Here is a 19,797-nt window from a genome sequence, read left to right on the forward strand (position 1 = left end):
ATAATCACCTGAGAGGGCATAAATTCAAATTGAGGAAAGACGGTTCTAGGATAGATGTGTGGAAGTTTGCCTTTAAGCCAGCGAGTGGTTGATTGCTGTAACAAACTTCCATCTGTTGTTGTAGAAGTTGATAGCTTTAATAGATTCAAGGCAGAACTTGACAAACATTTGGAGCGAGGTAATGGGTGAAATAAAGGTTTTTTTTTTTTTTTTTTGGCTGATGCTATGCAAGCTTGCTTTCTTGCACCATGTGCCCTTGCTAATGCTAATAAAGCCTTGAATGGTTTGAGCATGCTCATTGCTGATGGGATTCTTCCTCTTGCTCGGAATAATCATCTGAGAGGGCATAAATTCAAATTGAGCAAAGACAATTGTAGGATAGATGTGCGGAAATTTGCCTTTAGCCAGTGGGTACTTTGTTGGTGGAACAGACTTCCATCCTTTATTGTGGAAGTTTATAGCCTAAATAAATTTAAGGCTCAGCTGGACAGCTATTTCGAACAAACGGAAGGGTGAAATGGGAGTGGTTTTTTTTCTTTTTTTTTTTGGCTGATGCTGCATAAGTTTGCTTTATTGCATCATATGCTTCTACTAATGCTAATGTTTAGTAACTTTTTTTCAAATAAGTTTCAAGTAATTTAATTAAATTTGCATTTTTCAATGTCTATTGATAAGATATTTTCTATATGAAACTTTATAACCATTTTTAGAATTTTAAATTACAGTTGAACCACTGTTTAATGAACTCCTTTATAGCGAATTTTTTTTTAATGTCCCTTGGTAATTACATTTAAAAAAATTCATATAACAAACGGATTAGGAGAGACATAACTGGGTACTCGCTGTTCGCACTTCTAGCCTACAAGCAATTTAGGAAATTAGTGCTGCTGCTGCACGAATTAATAGAGCTATAGGGATTACCATTCTACAACTTTTTTTTTTTTTTTATGTGAACCCACAAACACGAGAGGTATTAGAACCTATAGTACTTAGTACCGTGCTTGGGTTGGAGGTTGAGAAGACGAAAGACGATATTTGTTGACATTGGACTTGAACTTCCGTAGATTGTAATTTTCAGGAAATACGTATGAAGGAAAGTTGTTCCAGAAAACGGCAGTTGAATGAATAAATGAGGAAGATGAAAAGTTGGTTCTGTGGGTTTGAAGTTGGACAGTAAATGGATGTTGGCTGGTGGCGGCACATGTTCGGACTATTTTGAAAGAGAGTGCGGGAATTATAGAAGCCAATTCAGAAGAACAGTGCCCATGGAAGTATCTGTAGAAGAGGCATGCAGCAGAAACAGTACGTCTGTGAGAAAGCGAGTGGAGAGACTCTGTTAGAGATGAATCATTAATTAACCTAACTGCCCTCTTCTGAATGAAATCAAGAAGCCTGATAGAGGTTTTGGGGGCACCACCCCAGATGTGGGAACAATATTCCATGGCAGGGTGGATTTGCGATTTATACAGAGTGAGCAGCTGTTTGGAAGAAAAGTAACGCTGAGAGCGAAAAAGAAAACCAAGTTTTTTAGATGCAGAGGAAGCAATATTTGTAATGTGCTTGTGCCAAGAGAGATTAGAAGTCAGGGTAATCCCCAAAAGAGATATATCATTTTGCCTAGAAATCGGAGTGTCACCAAAGATAAGCATAGGAGCAGAAGAATCCTTTTTGTGAGATATAAGACAAGACCGAGTTTTAGAAGGGTTGAAATCAACTAAGTTGTCTTTGCCCCACTGGAGAATTACCTGAAGATCGGCGTTTAAGGAATTGGTAGCAGATTTTCGAGAAGTTGAAGCTGATTGAGCAGGACAAGGTTTCTCAAAATGGAAAGTGAAATGCAATGTACTATCATTGGCAAAACTGTGGATAGGATTTCCAGTCAATGGAAGAAGGTCATTAATATACAAGAGGAAAAGAGTGGGGGAAAGAACTGAACCTTGGGGGACACCGGCATTAGTGGAGAAGTTAGAAGACAGAGAGCCACCTATCATCACCCTCAGTGAGCGATCAGAGAGAAAACTGGATAACCAATTACTAAAACCAGTTGGCAAACCATAAGATGGAAGCTTGTTTAGAAGACCTTTATGCCAAAGACGATCAAAAGCCTTTGAAATCTCAAGAGCAACTATTTGTGTTTCACAGAACCTTTCCATTGAATTAGTCCATAAATGGGTAACATAAGCCAGAATATCACCAGTGGATCGACACTGAAGGAATCCATACTGGCAATCGTTAATCAGACGGAACGTTTCTAGGTAGTTTAAGAGTTGGCGGTTAATTTATTTCTCCATTACTTTAGAAAGAGTAGAAGTAATTGCAATGGGACAATAATTGGATGGGAGGGATTTGTCACCCTTTTTAGGAACTGGCTGGATATGAGCAAATTTCCAAACAGAAGGAAAACCACCTTCGGAATAAGAAAGTGAAAAAAGGCGGCAAAGAATAGGAGTAAGTTCAGGAGCACAGGTTTTGAAAACAAGTGGAGAAATACCATCAGGACTTGGAGCTTTCTTAGCATCAAGATTCATCAAAATCCTTCTGATATCCTTTTAACTTAAGACCACAGGAGGCATTGAATGGAGCGTGTTGGTAATGGTGGGAGGTGTTTTACCAAGATCATTAATACATGAGCTGAAAGAAAAATGGGATGCTAGCAGGTCAGCTTCATCCTTGGCTGAAGTGACAACAGAACCATCTGGTTTGGACAGAGGTGGGAGCAGAGATGGGCAAAAGTTGCGGCCAATAGCTTTGGCAAGAGACCAGAATGCTCGGCTACCATTAGGGCAAGAAAGAAGCAAGTTTTCTACTCTTAGCCTGTTCAAACTCTAGTTTGGACTGATTAATAACTGCTTTACAATTGTTGCGAGCTTTGGTGTAGGCAGAAAATGAAACTGAAGAATTAGAAACAAGCCAATTACGATATGCAACATTCTTCTCTTGAACAGCCTTAGCACATTTATTGGAAAACCAAGGTTTAGATAAAGGATGAGATTTTAAAGTGGAGTGTGGGATAAAGGATTCCATTCCTGCAAGAATAATTTCACTGACATGATCTGAGCAAACGTTGACATCAGAAGTTTTGAAACAGTAATCTGACCAAGGAAAAGAAGAAAAGAAGTCTCTTAGGTCATCCCATTTTGCATTCTTGTAATGCCAAACAACACGAGGTTGGGAATAGCCATGAGATAAAGGTTCCATTGGAGAAGAGACAATCACCAAGTTTTGATCTGAAATGCCTAAAGGACCTCACTTCGACCGTGTAATTAGAAGGGTTGTTTGTGAGAAAAAGATCAAGCGTATTGGCTGTATGATTAGGATTGTCCGGTATTCTTGTAGGTAAATGAACAATCTATGCTAGGTCATTAGTAATTGCAAAAGCGTCAACTTCTCGACCTGCTGGGTCGGTGCGACTAGAAAATGGAAGCCAGCTGGAGTTGTGAACATTAAAATCACCAAGGAAAATTACCTCACTGTTAGGAAAGTTGGACTGGAGAAAGTCAAGTTGCAAAGAGAGGAAGTCAAAGAGCTCCAAGTGATTAGTGGATTTGGGAGAACGGTAGAGACAACAGATGAATTTTACACAATGAGGTAGAGAGATTTTAAGCCAGGGAAGATCAAAGAGAGGAGATTCCAAATTGCCAAGTCTCTGACAGGAAATATCAGAACGGACATATGCACAAGTACCACCTTTGAGGCGAAAGGAATCATACAGTGAATAATTTGGGTATCTGAGATGAGCAGTAGTTGAATCAACTGATAACTGAGATTCTGTCAGAAAAAGTACATGGGGTTTGGCAGACTGCAAGTGGAAATGGACATCATTGGGATTAGAATTGAGACCACGTATATTTGTGAAATGAATTAGGAAGTGCTTGGGAGGTTTAGATCTTTTCGCAGATAAGCTTGCTCTATTAGTCTGACAATTCATGGTGTATTCAATAGTAAGAAAAAGTGAGTGCGATATGCTGTATGAAGTAATGAAATTTTTGAATATGGCGTACATGTGGTAAGAACTCATAAAAATAGACTGAGAAACACTTTTTTTGGTGGGCTTTTGGATAGAGAAGTATGCGTAGAGGTAATGTCATCTACGAAAAAAGTAGCAATGTAGTGATCTAATGTTCATTCATATGTGCTTTAGCCTGGAATACACGGGTTGAAGGTAAGGGGAAAGTGAACCAATATAACTAAACTCACTTCCTACCATACCTGTTTTTTGATAATTATCAGTATTTCGAAATATTATTATTACAATAAATGACCATGGATTTATGGTTGAAAAAAAGAACTTTAAAATGAGAAGCAAGTACTAGTGTTGCAACTGTGGTCGATGAAGACGAACACAATATTGTCACACTTCAAAGTTAGGATGAACAATCACAGCTCTTTGTTCCCCAAAAATCCAAAGTGAAAAAACAGGAACCAACTAATAAAAGACCAAAACAAAAGCATGACAACAGTTATTTGAATTTTTGCTTTTCATGTGTTGGAAATGAAGGTGCTCCTGATACACAGTGAGTTGTATGTAATAAAATATTAGCAAACAGTTCTTTGGCTCCAGCTAAACTTGTGTTTCATAAGTGTTCCATAAATATATGTGTTCTGTAAATATATTGTGAAATGAAAAGTGTTCCGTGACTAAAAACGTTTGGGAAACGCTGCCTTAAGCAATCAAGTTCAGGATATACGTTTTGCTTTACTGTAACGATCACAATGATAAATTATTTGTATCCTTAGCTAAACACTAAAAAGATATATGCCAACAAGTGATTAGAACTTTTGAGCTACTTATTTATTGCTATTAAAACTCTATGTTCCTCTGCATTACTGGTTACATGCTACAATAGTGTTACGAGTGGTGAGGTGTATCTTACAAAATCACTAGCTAAATTTTAAAAATAAGCTAACGAATATGACAAAGACTATTAACTCTGTTTGTGAAACAGAAAAAACTTATCCATTTGAATTTTGCATTCTGGTGCTTATAATCTGCTTCCCTGACTCGTATAAGTTCTACATGTATGACTGCTATACAAATTGAAGCAGTGTGGCATTAGGTGCAAGTTGCTACTCTAAATGTCTTTCAGGGTAATTCAGAATTTTTTTTTTTTTTTTTTTGTTTTTGCTGGTGCAGCATAAGCCTCAGGCTTCTTTGCACCATATGGCTAATAATAATAAAGGGATGGTTGACTGGCAGAAGTCAGAGGATGGTTATAAAAATGGACCCTCTTACTGTTTTCAATTTTTTTAATGATACTGATGAAAGCATATCAGACATTGTCTAAGTGTGTAGATGATACAAAGGTTGGCAGGATGGATCAGTGTATACTGCAAGACGAATTAGGAAATATTAGACAGATTGTCTGAAATATAAGTTCCTACTCCAGATAGTGAAGAAAGAACTAATGGTAATTGGACAGTCAAACGTGAGCTGTCTGACAGTACAAACAAGCTGCTAGGATGCTGCCACTGATAATACAGGAATTTTCCAGTGGGGATTAGGAGATGATTTTGACTTTGTATAAGGCAATAGTAAAAAAAAAAAAAAAAAAAACCACTTCCACTTCACCCCTCTGTTCGTTCAAAATACCTGTCCAGCTGAGCCTTAAACTTATTTAGGCTATCAACCTCCACTACTAGGGATGGAAGTCTGTTCCACCAACCAACCACCCGCTGGCTAAAGGCAAATTTCCGCACGTCTATCCTACATCTGTCTTTCCTCAATTTGAATTTATGCCCTCTCAGGTGATTATTCTGAGCTAGAGGAAGAATCCCATCAGCATTGAGCATGCTCAAACCATTCAAGGCTTTATACACCTCTATCATATCACCTCGCTGGTGCCTAGTCTCCAGACACTGTAATTTGCAAAACTTAAGCCTTCCTTCGTAAGAGCACCCCTTTGTTCCATTCACTAATCTTGTTGCCCTTCTCTGTACTCGCTCCAGCTGCTCTACATCCTTCTTGAAATGAGGCCTCCAGACCTGTATACAGTACTCTAGATGTGGTCTGACCATTGCCTTTTACAAGGGAATAATCACCTCCTTATCCCTGCTGGAAAAATTCCTGTATATCATTGACAATACTCCATGAGCTACTCTTGCAGCCTGTCTGCACTGCTCAGAGAACTTCATATCTGCCTGCACAACCTTCATATCTGCCTGCATTTCAGAGATGTAGATAGATAGGTGGGTTCACGAAGACTTCAACACAGTTCATCCCACAGGTGCTCAAAGGAATTGAGATCTATGAATCTTTACTGAGCTAGAGAAAGTATCCCAAAATAGGATTCTCTCTCCCCACCCCCCTGCAAGGAAAACTTGGTTTGGAAATTGGAGCATCCTGAAATTAAGCACTTGCAAGGAGACCCAATTGAGTTGTTTAAGGCTCTAAATGCTGATGGCATCTTTACTCTTGCTCAGACAGTGTATGTAATGGGACAAAGTTAAATTAAAAATGATGGCAGCAGGATAAATGTGTAAAAATTTTTCTTCAGCAGAGTAAATGGTTATTGGAATAAATTTCCTTCCGCTCTGTGTTGTGGAAATGGGTAGTTAGAGGAAATGGACAGATGAGGTGGGTATGTGGTTTTTTTTTTTTTCTGTGATCATAGTTTGCCACTGTTAATACTAATGATAACCAAAAAATTATCTGTAGACTTATTTAACGTTTTATGTGGATTGTCTTTTTGGGAAATATTGGCCTTTTGTTTCTGAACAAATCTATAAATAACTAAAGCTTATATATATATATATATATATATATATATATACAGGTCGACTATCACTAATCCAGCAGTGTTGGGTCCTGTGGGGTGCCGGATTAGTGAGTTTGCCGGATCACTGGTGGTTATTTTAGTACATACAGTTTACCACGAGAGGCACTTCCTTTATGCATTGGAACCATGGCTGGGACTACAGGGAAATATGTTACTACTCTGTGCTGGGGCTAAATGTGAGTAGGTTATAATAAAAAATCCAGAAAAACAAGTGGGAATGGCTTGCCAGTGTTTGCGAGTTTGCGCCAACAGCTGATGCAACCAAAACAGTAACGGCAGGTCAGTGCGCCGACCGGGGAAATTTGAAATTACGTTCGTGGAAATTATGTCCAAATTAGCGGTGGAACTCGATTACCGGTGGCCGGATTAGAGATGGTCGACCTGTATATATTTCGCTTTATTTTATTATTTATTATTTTTTTTTTCAGAACTATAACTCAGTGTATTATAAATGAATATGGAACCCTATGAAAGTGCATGCAGATAAACATTTAAGCCTTTCTTCGCAGATAAGCAGTGAAGCCAGGGGCTCGCATCTGGTGAGTATGGGTGTAGCACATCCAGGGTCCTGAGCTGGATATCATCATTCTTCTCTTTCTTGGTGATTCCTTTCTACCTCTCTATCAGGGTAACCGTGGAATGTTTTTTTTTGGCTGGTGCAGCATAAGCCTCAGGCTTCCTTGCACCATATGGCTAATAATAATAATAATAAATAAGCCTATTTAGTTGATAACTGTCAAATTCTCGCCATCCATTACCATTCAAACTTATTCATTCTACCAACTGATTTTGTTTATTTTTATTTTTTGGTAGAACATCTGCTTTTTGGAGAAGATTCCATCTCTACAAGCTGGCCTCTGAATAAAGACTGGAAACTAGCAAATGGACATAGGAAGCACCGTTACTTTTGGCAATATAATTTACAGTCGAAAGGTCCAAAAAGAATAACAGTACCACTTTGTTCTGAAATTAATGACCCTCACATCTTGGATGTTACAACTGATCCAGTTTTTAGTACTGCTTGTAAAGCAGAAGGATTAAAACATTCTGGAAAAGCAAGACGTGGAGATGGCAATGATTTAACTCCAAATCCATTTAAGCTTTTTAATATTGGTATGGAATTAAAGAACATGGATAAATTGACTACAAATAAAGTTCCATTTGAGGCATCTTTTATCAACTGGCCACTATCCAAGAAAGTGAAAAACAAGTTAGCATCTAGGTAATGGATTTAATTTAATATACTTTTCAGTTTTGAAGGTCAATAGCAAAATTTTGATAAAAATTTTGCTATTGACTTTAAAATAATTTAAATTAATTTGAATCAAAATTTTGCTTTGTATTAAATCATAAATTAAATTTATCTGATAGTTATTTTGTAATGCAATTATTATTTTTATATTACTCTGAACTTCAGAGATTATAATTATTGAATTTATTCCTCAGTTTTATACTCTTTCTGTCTATTACTGGTCGCACTTACTGTTAGAACATTTATTACTACTGATGTAACTATATACAATCAGGAGCAGATTAAGTCGGTTGAGGCCCCGGGCGCAGAAGAAAATATTGGGCCCCTTAAAAAATAGACAGAGACAGGGAAAATAAAAATACATGTTAACCATTTTTTTAAATAAATAAAAAACATTATGTACTATTAATGTTTTTTCCAATAAAATTTGAATATAATATATGTATAATATAATTAATAATAGCATAATAATAATCAAAAAGTTTTGAACTAATATGTTCAACTAATTTGTTGGTGTTTTGCGTGGGCCCTTCAGAAGTCGGGGCCCAGGGCGTGCGCCAGGTGCACCTGCCGTTAAATCCGCCTCTGTATACAGTCAATATACATGTGAAGTTTAGTCAATTTCTGCAGATGTTTGAATTATGAGGTCTACCAGTTTTTGCTTTGCATATTGATACTATCCGACACTGACCAACTGTATTTAAAAACTAGTACCGCTGAATCTCTGTTTATATAAAATTGTATAAATAAATTTAAAAATTGTTTAATTAAAATTTTAAAATATAAAAAATTGTATAAATAAAATTAAAATGTAGTAGTAGAGGCATTTGATGCAAGAAAGTAACTGTATGAGCTTATGTAGCATCAGCCAACTTCCACAACAACAGATGGAAGTTTGTTCTAGCAATCAACTACCCACTGGCTAAAGGCAAATTTCTGCACATCTATCTACAACTGTCATTCCTCAATTTGATTTTATGCCCACTCCGGTTTGTAATCTGCACAAGCAGAAGAATCCCATCAGAATTGGGCCTGTTCAACCCATTTAAGACCTTATACACCTCAATCAGATCAACTCGCAGATGCCTAGTCTCCAGATGCTGCAACATCTGGAGACTAGGCATCTGCGAGTCTCCAGATGCTGCAACTTGCAGCACTTAAGCCTGCAGAACTGGGCAAGAACACTCCTTTGTTCCCCTCACCAATCTTGTTGCCTTTCTCTGTACTCACTCAAGGAATTCTACATCCTTCCTAAAATGAGGCCTCCAGACCTGTATACAGTACTCTAGGCTTGGCCTGACCATTGCCGTATAGAAATGGATAATCACCTCCTTTTCCCTACTAGCAAAATTCCTGTATATCATTGATATGATCCCATGACCTACTCAGGCAGCCTGTCTGCACTGCTCAGAAAACTTCAAATCTGACTGCAAAATTACTCCCAGGTCTTTTGCATTTTCTACCACCCTGAGTGTAGTACCACACAGTTGGTACATTTCTTTGGGGTTACTTCTACCCACATGCAGTACTTTGCATTTGTTAATGCTAAACTTCAGTTGCCACTTCTCAGCCCATTTGACCAACTTATCTAGATCCAGTTGAAGTAGCACATTGCCATTACTGTCATTAACAACCCTGCCAACCTTTGTATCATCTGCATACTTGGACATTAAGCCTGATATACTTTCGTCAACAGGGCGGGTGCTATCATTAAGCCAACTAGGCAGTCGCCTAGTCCACAGACCTCAGAGGAGTGTAGTACTGACCTCATCTTATACTTCCCTTGGAGTTTTGGGGCCCCTGATTTAATGATTTGCCTAGAGCACCAGTTGCTGGTGACTAATATAGTGCCGCCCCTGTTTGTCAATATCATTGATAAATATACAAAATAACAGTGGGCCCAACACCAAACCCCGAGGGACTTCACTAATAACATTAGTTCATGAAGTGCAGCGTCCATTGATTACCACTCTCTGTCATCTCCTACTTAACAACCCTTTTATCCATTGTAGCAACTTGCCCTTAATACAATACTGCTCCAATTTTTACAGTAGTCTACAACATCATGAACTTTTGCCTCTGGTAGACATACTCTGGTCTTATTCCACCTATCATTTTTACACAATATACAGTCCATTCCGGTTATTTGGGACACATCGGGACTAGTGCATTTTGGCCCGATTAAGCGGCTGCCCCAATTATCTGAAGTTTCACGTAAATAGTTAAAAATACAATGAACCCCCCCCCACCCTTTACAATTGATTCACTGTACAATCAAAAATCACGTTATGACAAACTCACCATAGTAAAGTACCGTTCACCATACGATGGGTAGTAAGCGCCGGTCATTGTGATCAATTTTGTGAATTGAATTTTAATTCTATTAAACAGCGATTCTAATTAGCGAAAATAGGAGGAATATTATCTATAGGCTATAAAAGTAAAGATATATTAAGCACAAATTTATCCTTTATTACCTTACCAATTAAAAAATTAAATGATACGTGAAAATCGGAATAATTAATACGTACTGTAATATGTACAAACGAATTAGTTGACATTTCTGTGTTCACTGATGTTTGTGGGTGGGAGTTAAAATTTAAAACAGTAAAAAGATAAGCAATCAATAAAAAGAACACGGCACACACAAATTGCAAGTAACACAATACGATTAAATAGGAATGAAGAGAAGATCTGAAAATTAATTTTTTTATATGATTGAAGATTTCATGGAAATGTAAACACATTTCATCATAATAACCCACAGAATTCCAGCTGTCAGTATTATCGCAAATTCAGTAAGATCGCATTTACTGTCCATTTATGATAGATTTCACTAACAGAAAAGCCCAATAAACAGGTGACTGCTAATTGTTTTTATTGTTTTATGGTTGTGACCTCCAGAATTTCGACGGAACAACGTGGTACCGCCGGAGACAATCATAGGGTAATCTCCAGTGCTGCAGTCTCCTGTCCCGAATAAACGGTATGCTATCCCAATTAAGCGAAGTAAACCTGGCTATTTTCTCGATTGGTTTCTGTTTTTTAAGATTTGCCCCAAATAAATGTCTGCCCCGATTAACCGGTGGCCCAAATAACCGGAATCCACTGTATTACCTGTTTCCCTGACAATAGAATCACCGACAATAATTAGCTCCTGTGGGACCAACGCATTCTGCTTTGGAGATTGCCGCTGTGTTGCCTGATGCACAGTATTGAGTTCTGGCATTGAGTTGGGCAGCTGAGAGCATGATGGGTCCCCCACTTTAATACCTTTTGAGGGCATCTACCCTACTCTTCAATCTCTTGCCCATTAGAATGCTGAGTTGGCACTGAATTTCTTGGCGCTCTCTGCACCTGGCACACAAAAGGATATCCTCCTTGGCTAGATCATGTCCTGTTCCAGAAAGTATCGCAAACATTTCACAAGTTGCACATTTTTTTAGGCTGTGATGCATTGGAGAATGCCCCCCACCCCGGTTTCACCCAAGTCACAGCATTCCTGCTACTTTGTTGCCATTGCTTTGCTGCTCTAGTCTGGGGCATGATACCCAATTGAATACTATTGATTAACAATGAAAATTAATTTAATTAATTAATTTAATTAATTAATCATCAGTACTACACTATCTAATAGATTCTTAAATTCAGTGATATGTATTACAGCATCTAGTTTTACGTTAGAGCTACCTAGTTACCACAATTAAAAATTTGAATTCTCTATCACTCACTCTATACTATTATAGAGTGATAGATTTGAATGAAACAACAGTTTTGCATACATTAAGTATTAACCTACAAAATTTCTATCTAAATTAAAAATAAAAATAACCAGCATAACTAGAACTATAAAGGACAGTTAAGTAAATAAAATGGCAATGCACTTATGATTTTTTGGAGCTTGTAATTCACAGCTTTTACTTGTAATGGCAGTCAATGCCCTCTCGTATAATATTGCTGTACATTTAAAATACTGTAGAGATAAAACATAAAACAGTTACTTTTGACACAGTGTCTTGCAGAACCTAATCATCTTCTATCTGGCAGCCTTCCTAATACCTGTGTGATATGCAGACATGACCATGCATGTTCATTTTGGCACTTAATTGACTAAATTTGTCACAACGTGGTATCACCAATTCAAAGATAGGTGAATAAGAGTTCTCCTGTCTCTCTTAATTAATGCGCGCCTCCGTAGCCAGATGGGAAGGAGCAGCAGTGCGTAGCACACGCTTCTTGATTAGACCGGGGTTCGAGCCCGTCACCACCAAATATGGAGGATGCGGAAAGGTCAGGGAATGACCACCGCATATCCTGGAGCAATATGGCCTTAGTTGCTAATGCTCCTAAAAACCAAATAACAAACAAACATCTCTTAATTAACTGTTTTCCACAATAAATATATATTGCTTCAAATCAATATTTTTGTTTCTTGTCATTTTTCATGACCAGTGATAGATGAGTGGAGGTTTTTTGCTGAGTGGTGATCCTCAGCATATATAAGATATAATATACAGAGATAATTGTTGGCATAACCAACAATTAACTCTGTGTATCATATTCTTAAAATTGTAAAGTATTGTCATATTTCAGTTCTAAAGTAAATTTTACAAAGCTATAGTTTTAGATATCCTTGTTTTGTTCTCTGTGGAAGGCGGTATCTCTCTCTCTCTCTCTCTCTCTCTCTCTCTCTCTCTCTCTCCCCCCCCCCCCTAATTCTTCTATGACTAAGTTTGGCAACTGCTGGTCCCTCAGTCAGCCCTCACCTCTATTTTTACATGATTTTATTGAAAGTAAAGGTAATGTTATTTAAACATAAATTTATGGTCTAGCATATGTCAAAAATATCCTGAATCCTAATATTTTAGGATTCTAGATATTTTTGACATACCACATAAAATAAATATAATTTTACGTGGTATTGCCTGTGTTAATGGAATGCACATATTGACATGTTCCTGCTGGTTGTGTAATATGTAATGAATCACTTATAATCAGTTTGTTACTCTTTTTATCTAGATTGGAGACAAACAACATTTATTTTATCAAATTGTTCTTCTCTTCCATGAAATAAGCACTTGTTAGTTCAGTAAATAACATATGCAGTACAGAAAATTTGATTGTAAAGGATAGTTATCAGTGCCTCCAGTTCTATTCAATCAACTGCCCCTCTATGTCCAAAATTAATTTAAGCATAGTATATATAACATATTTGTAATCATAAGTATGACTGTTCACAAGGTTCCCTTTTATTACACACTGGTTGAGCTGCCCAAGCTCCCTTAATAAGCTGTTTCATTGTATTTGTATTAAATTCAGAATAAAAAGAGTCGCTTGTAAGTAGCCTTGTTGAGTGGCAACAAATTTTAAAGTATAATACAAGCAGTTAAGCATTTATGAGACAAATATTTAATTTCTAAAATGAATAACTATTATGGCCACTCCTTAAACCTGAAGTGTATATATTGATATTATCATGAAAAGTAAACAGAACAATTTTTCTCTTATAGCACATTAAATAAAAGATCAATTAAGCAGTAGAGCATTAGCATCTCAAATGGCTGAATCTTTATAATTACATAGCTCATAATTCTGTTGTTGTTGTTATTTGGTTTTAAGGAGCATTAGCAACTAAGGCCGTATTGCTCCGGGGATATGCAGTGGTCATTCTCTGACCTTTCCGCATCCTCCGTATTTGGTGGCTCACGGGCTTGAACCCCGGTCTAATCAAGAAGCGTGTGCTACGCACTGCTGCTCCTCCCCAACTGGCTGCTACGGAGGCGTCTCATAATTCTGTAGATTTACAACAGAGAATTTTTTACTTGATTTGATACTTCTTTGTTTCACCATCATAATGTAGTTGATGACAAAAAGTTTCTTTATCTTTTTTGCAAAAACACTTTCTACAAAAACTTTCTTTTCAGAAAAAAAAAAAAAAAACTGTGTTAAAATTGGATATATATATTTTTTTAATTTTGAATTTTTATATATTTTGTTAACAAATTTGCTGTCAGTTGTGCTGTGTATCCGTGTTGCAAAATAGAAACATGGGATAACAGCATTATTGTCTGATATGTGCAGTCATTTCATAATACTTGTGTAGCGTGAAGATAATTAACATCTTTCAGTGAGATGCCAAAAAAAAATACAATGTAAAATTTCAGAAGACATATACCTAAGATTTTGCATTTATTGTAAAACCATGATTGCCTTGGGTACTATATGTAGATGTGTTTTTTTCAATATGCAATGGGGAACACAATGTAATTGAATTTTCTGTAAACAAATAAGCATGACACTATGCAGTGCATAGAATGAAATACAAAAATAGATGTAAGTGTAAGTGTATTTAGGGTCAAGCGGCACCAGGGGTTTCCCCCACGTAGTTTACATTGTGGTGTTACAGTACACTGTAAATGCCAGAGATTTAAAAGTGTGTGGGTCTTGGATCGTTTAGTGTCATGTACCGTTGTTCTTCTGGTCATTTAGCAGCTAAACCCCAATTGGGGGCCCAACGTTGCCCCACTTACATCCCGTGGAGGCAGACCAGGAACCCAGTAGCTAATATGCACTCTGGTAGGTCCTGCTACCTAATTTCCTGAGATTTTGGTGGCTAGGACCTAAAAAAAAAAAAAAAAAAAAAACAAACATGGGGGCACTTAAGTTTAGAAAAGCCAGGAGAGGTTAATATGGTTCAGTTTTCAGTTTAGAAATCGTTAATTTTGATTAGTTATGTGGGGTTTACGCTGGCGTATTAGTCAGAGTAGGGGGAAGAGACTGAAGACTGCGAGGAAAGACAGAAGTATGGGGCCGATAGGGAAGGCAACCCCAGATGGTCAGTAAGGCATGCCCATGCCTCACCAGGCGAAATATATGGGGTGGTAGGGGAGGGAGGAAACAGGAAGACCATCTCCTCCCCCCCTGCCAGGGATAGGAAAAAAGGTACCAGGCAAGGGACCTGGTAGAGATCGCCATTTGGCTACATGGCAGTGAGGCTGCATCAGTCGTAGTGTAGTCATAAGTTCGGTAGTAGAGTCACTTCTGGGATAGTGTCCCGTCCAAGTTGAATGCCTTCATTTTTGGTTCTCTATCTTCATTCATTATATTTGTCAGTTTCACTTAGGTCTCATATTTGTTGGTACATAGGCAGGGTTTCTTGGTAGACAAGCTAGTAGCTTCCACATAATTTTCATTCTGGGGTGTGTCCTAAAGGATGTTTTGATTTGTTATCTGGCTGGTCGTCTTTCACTCCTGGTGTATTGCATATAGTGTTCTCCTTCTTGAGAAGCGTTCTTGAGCGAAGTTGGTCAGGGCTCTGTATTCCTCCTCTGAATCCAGTAGGTGAAACTCTTGCCCTCTGGGGAGGTATCTTATACTCGTGATTAGAATGCACCTGAGATCCTCGTATTGCGGAAAGTCGTACATGAGGTGTTCCCAGGTTTCGATCTCTCCACATGTACAGCATGGGTCCTCTACAAGGGCGAAGTCAATTAACTTTGCGTTAAAGGGGCCGTGTACAGTTAGCAAGTATGTTGTTTGCAACCCCGGAAAGAACCAAGTAGGTGATTTTGGATAGATTTTTTTCAAGTTGCGGTAAGAACTTGTGGGTGATTGCTCCTTTTGTTGTTTCTGCCCACCTGTCCTGCCACACCTGCAGCAGGTGAGACTGAAGCTAGATCTTTTCTGCCTTATGGTTGTTTGTTGGGTCTATTGTAAATTCCAAGAAAGTGGTGGTTATATTCCCTTCGATAAGTAGCGATTTCAAGATCAAGTGGAAGTACTGCTGCTATCACCTGAAGTGCTGGGTTACTCACCGTTCTGCAGGCACAGGTGGTAGTGAGGAGGATAGTGGGTTGAATTGCATCCAGGGTTCTCTTATTTATGACCAAGGCAGTTTTGTCATACCAGATTGCTGAAGCATATGTAATTATTGGGAGGAAGGTTGTCTTGTAGTATAAGGCTAGGGTACGCTTTTTGATGTTTGAATAGATGTTTGAATTTATAGTAAAAATGATATCAATACATGCCAAATGTTTATTAGCATTTTTTGTCATTGAAAATGTAATCTTCTGAGTTGTGCTGATCATGCAAGTCTGTTATTTAGAATTATGTTTCTGATAGTGAAATAGCAAAAAAAATAATAGTTTTGAAAAACGAAAACAACAGGTATTGTTAGTGAAATTGCATGGGTAGGAGAAGAAGAGGTAGTAATAGGCCTGAAAAATGGACCACTCCAATTGCTACAAATGAAAGTGAACGAAGTGATTCCCATTGTGGTGTCCTTTTTTAATATAAAAATATCTTCAAATTGAAAGCATCTTTCTCTCAGCGTCAGCATTGGTACAACATTAGATAGCTTTTCAACAACCATGTGTGAAACGTGGGATTCCTTCAAAAAACTGTGTAATGCAACTGTTATGATAAGCCTAAAATTTGGGGTAGCAAGTATATTAGAAAAGGAGATTGAGCACTTGGTGGTAATGAGCTGCTCTTTTAGTCCTATTAATTTGTGTGCAGAAAATGGAGCTGCATGCCTTCCTGCGAAAGTAGATGATACTTGGTGGAGATATTGCAGAAATTTCAACTTGTGTGTGAATATTGGTTAAACGTGACTTTTTTTTTTTTTTTTATTGTGAACCCCAAACACGAGAGCAGTGGTGGGATTCAAATAATTTAACAACCGGTTCGCTGCCCTAATGATCGCTCTAAGTATAAAAAACTATATACCAAAAGGTAGTTTATTATTTCATGCAGTTAATACTTAAATAAAAACAATAAAAAAAAGGTCCACAAAACTAGATTATGTTATAAGAAAGAGTTTTAAAATATTAATGAAAAAATATTAAATAATACCTGAAAAAAAACAATAAAACTGTTATTTAAGATATTTCCATATTGCTTCTTGATTGGCGTCCTCACTTGCAATTTTCTTCGCTTTTATCCGAGCATCATGGGCTGAGTGATTTATTCTTATCCACTGTAGGAGTAGGATCCCATTCCTTTAGAGGTAGGCCGATTAGACTAATAGTTATTGTGTTTGATATATTCAAAACAGTTAGGCGACTTCTCTTCTTTGAACATATCATGTTCATCTTTGAAAAAACCCCTTTCCGCTTCTGCTGAACTTACAGCAATTGTTCTGACAATATTTTTAGCTCTTTGAATGCTTTCAGGAATTGCATAATTCTGGGAATTTTTTAAAACGTTTTCCACGAAATCTCGATAATCATTAATATCAATTTGGTAATTAAAAATGTCATTAAATACGAGCAATTGTTCTTCAGCTGCTTTCCATGGACCTAGTACTTCTTCAATATTCCAGTAATCTGGTTCCAAAAAATTGAGGAAGCCCAGCAAATTGATGATTTTATACAAATTTTATATTTTTTATATTTTCGAAAGTAATTAATTCATCAGCTTTTTTTTTTGTATGAACCCTTTTCCTTTCCAAGCATTTGAAATGCTTTAATAGATCTTATCACGAGTTTTTTCAGCCTTTATTATGTCTATATTTCTTGCTTGCAGTGCATTTGAAAGAAGAGAAATTTCGTTTAAAATATCAATCATCAATGCCAAATCAGTTATAAAATATTTTCAAGACAGGGAGCCATACCTAAGTATTTTTTTTATTTGAATAAAAATAGTGGTGTAGCACTGGATAAGCGCGCCACACAGCTAGGGTTGACCTTACACTACAGTCAGCCCATCTTAGTCCCAAAACTCTACCAATCTTTATAATTTCAATTCCAATTGTTCGGATATTTTGGAAAGTTCAATTTGGTTCTTATTGGATGGATGAAAAATAGTATATATCTTATCAATAAATATTTTAAAATGATTTACTTGCTTTATTTCCTTTATCAAATAATCTAAAACAAGATGGAGGCGATGAACAGTGCCATATTATTATGTTTGGAAACTCTTGCAATCCTAGTGCTCACTCCAGATTTTCTCCCAAGCATAACGCTGGCACCATCGGAGCAAAATCCTATTAAATTTTTTTCTAGGTAGTTCTTAGTAAGCCCAACATTATTTAAACTTTCCATAACTGAAGAACGTATTGTCTCTTATATTGAACATATTGTCCAATTCAACTAGTTCAACGAAAATTGCTGGTGATGTAACTGAATCCTCAACTTTTAAGAAAAGTATAATAATTGGTTTGCAGAATATCATTGAAGCTTCGTCAGTAATCAAACATATTTTCAGATTATTTTCAATAATTTAATTAAATATTTCTTTTTTAATTTACTTTGCAATGAAATCAACTACTTTCACAGCAGTTTTACAAGAATGTAATCCTATTCCTATATCTAATCCATTTTTAATTTGCACTTCTATCTCATCTTTATGTCTGAAAACGGTTTACATCTTTTTGCCAGTCTGTAAACTGTATTAAATACTCTACAAGTAGCACTTAAATATTTTTCATTCATCGTATCTATTACTTTTGTTATTGAATCCTGCTCACATTGTTTTAAGTTTTCTTTACAAATGTTGAGCTTTTGATGAAAAATGTTCTTTCATTTTGTTCCTTAGAGAAGCTTGTTGTACCTCTTTATTTTTCCCTGATGCCTCAATTTAAAAACATTTCCATTCTTTTGACACTTGAACACTTTTCTCTTTTATAAAGTCATATCAATACTCGCAAAACTTAACCCCGGTGGCTCACATCTGGTGATTATGGGCTTGGCACACCTAGGGTCCTGAGCTGAATATCATCATTCTTCTCTTTCTTGGTGATTCCCTTCTACTTTTGACTCTCTCTCTCTCTCAGGGTTACTCGGAAACTTTTTCTTTTTTTTTCCTGGTGCAGCATAAGCCTCAAGCTTCCTTGCATCATATGGATATTAATATTATTAATAATAATAATAACCTAACGTTTTGTTAAAAATTACCAGTCCATCATATTTTTCTTTAAAATTCTTATATTGTTGCACTGTCCAGCATTCAGGAAGATTATTTTCAATTTTGGAGTTGTTATCGTTTTTTATTTCAATAATTGACGTGCTGCTTTCTTCAAGTTGGAGTGGTTGTGCTTGTGACTGTTTTGTACCATTCAAGGCCAATTCTGATACAACAAATTCTGATTTTGGTTTCTTATTGAAAAAATCTGTCAAACCTGTATTGAAAAAATCTGTCATGTTTTATTTTAATATATTATAGAGCAGGAGCGGATATGTGCCTATATATGTGAATATTTTTACAGGTTCTGTCCACGTGTGGTCATATCATAAACTTTTATAAACAAAGCACTGTGCTTATACCATTGATAAACAACAGTTAAAAATGTAGTATTTCATCAAAGGTATAATGAGTTTTATGAAATGAATAAATAAATATTACAAGCATAGTTTCGTCTAATTTTTTTCACCTATGAACGGAATAAACATTACTACGGGCACTTGGAATACGCTGTTGCATAGATGAACCTTAAAAAAGTGTAGGGAATGTAAATTTATGATTTCCATATTGGGTGGCTGCCCAGGCGCCCACTTTAGAGAGAACCCTGTTCCATTTTAACAACCGGTACGCCGAACTAAACAAAAAATTAGGTATCGGTTCTGCCGAACCGGTGCGAACCGGCTGAATTCCACCACTGCACGAGAGGTATTAGAACCTATAGTACTTAGTACCTTGCTTGGGTTGGAGCTGGAGAAGACAAAAGAAGATATTTGTTGACATTGGACTTGAACTTCTGTAGACTGTAATTTTCAGGAAATACGTAAGAAGGAAGGTTGTTCCAGAAAATGGCAGTTGAATGAATAA

At 36.9% G+C, this 19,797-nt stretch overlaps 1 protein-coding gene across 1 annotated transcript in view; it reads left to right on the forward strand.

The window, feature by feature from the left end:
• LOC150083169 (uncharacterized) overlaps positions 1-19,797 on the forward strand; it is a 292,609-nt gene that overhangs the window by 40,191 nt on the left and 232,621 nt on the right. The window contains exon 2 of the mRNA XM_090378413.1: positions 7,590-7,998. Coding sequence (XP_090234539.1) covers positions 7,590-7,998 — 409 coding nt within the window. The remainder of the gene's footprint in view (positions 1-7,589; positions 7,999-19,797) is intronic.

Source organism: Mastigoproctus giganteus, chromosome 7, assembly GCF_048544385.1.
Source record: "Mastigoproctus giganteus isolate SK-2022 chromosome 7, ASM4854438v1, whole genome shotgun sequence".
Classification (NCBI taxonomy): domain Eukaryota; kingdom Metazoa; phylum Arthropoda; class Arachnida; order Uropygi; family Thelyphonidae; genus Mastigoproctus; species Mastigoproctus giganteus.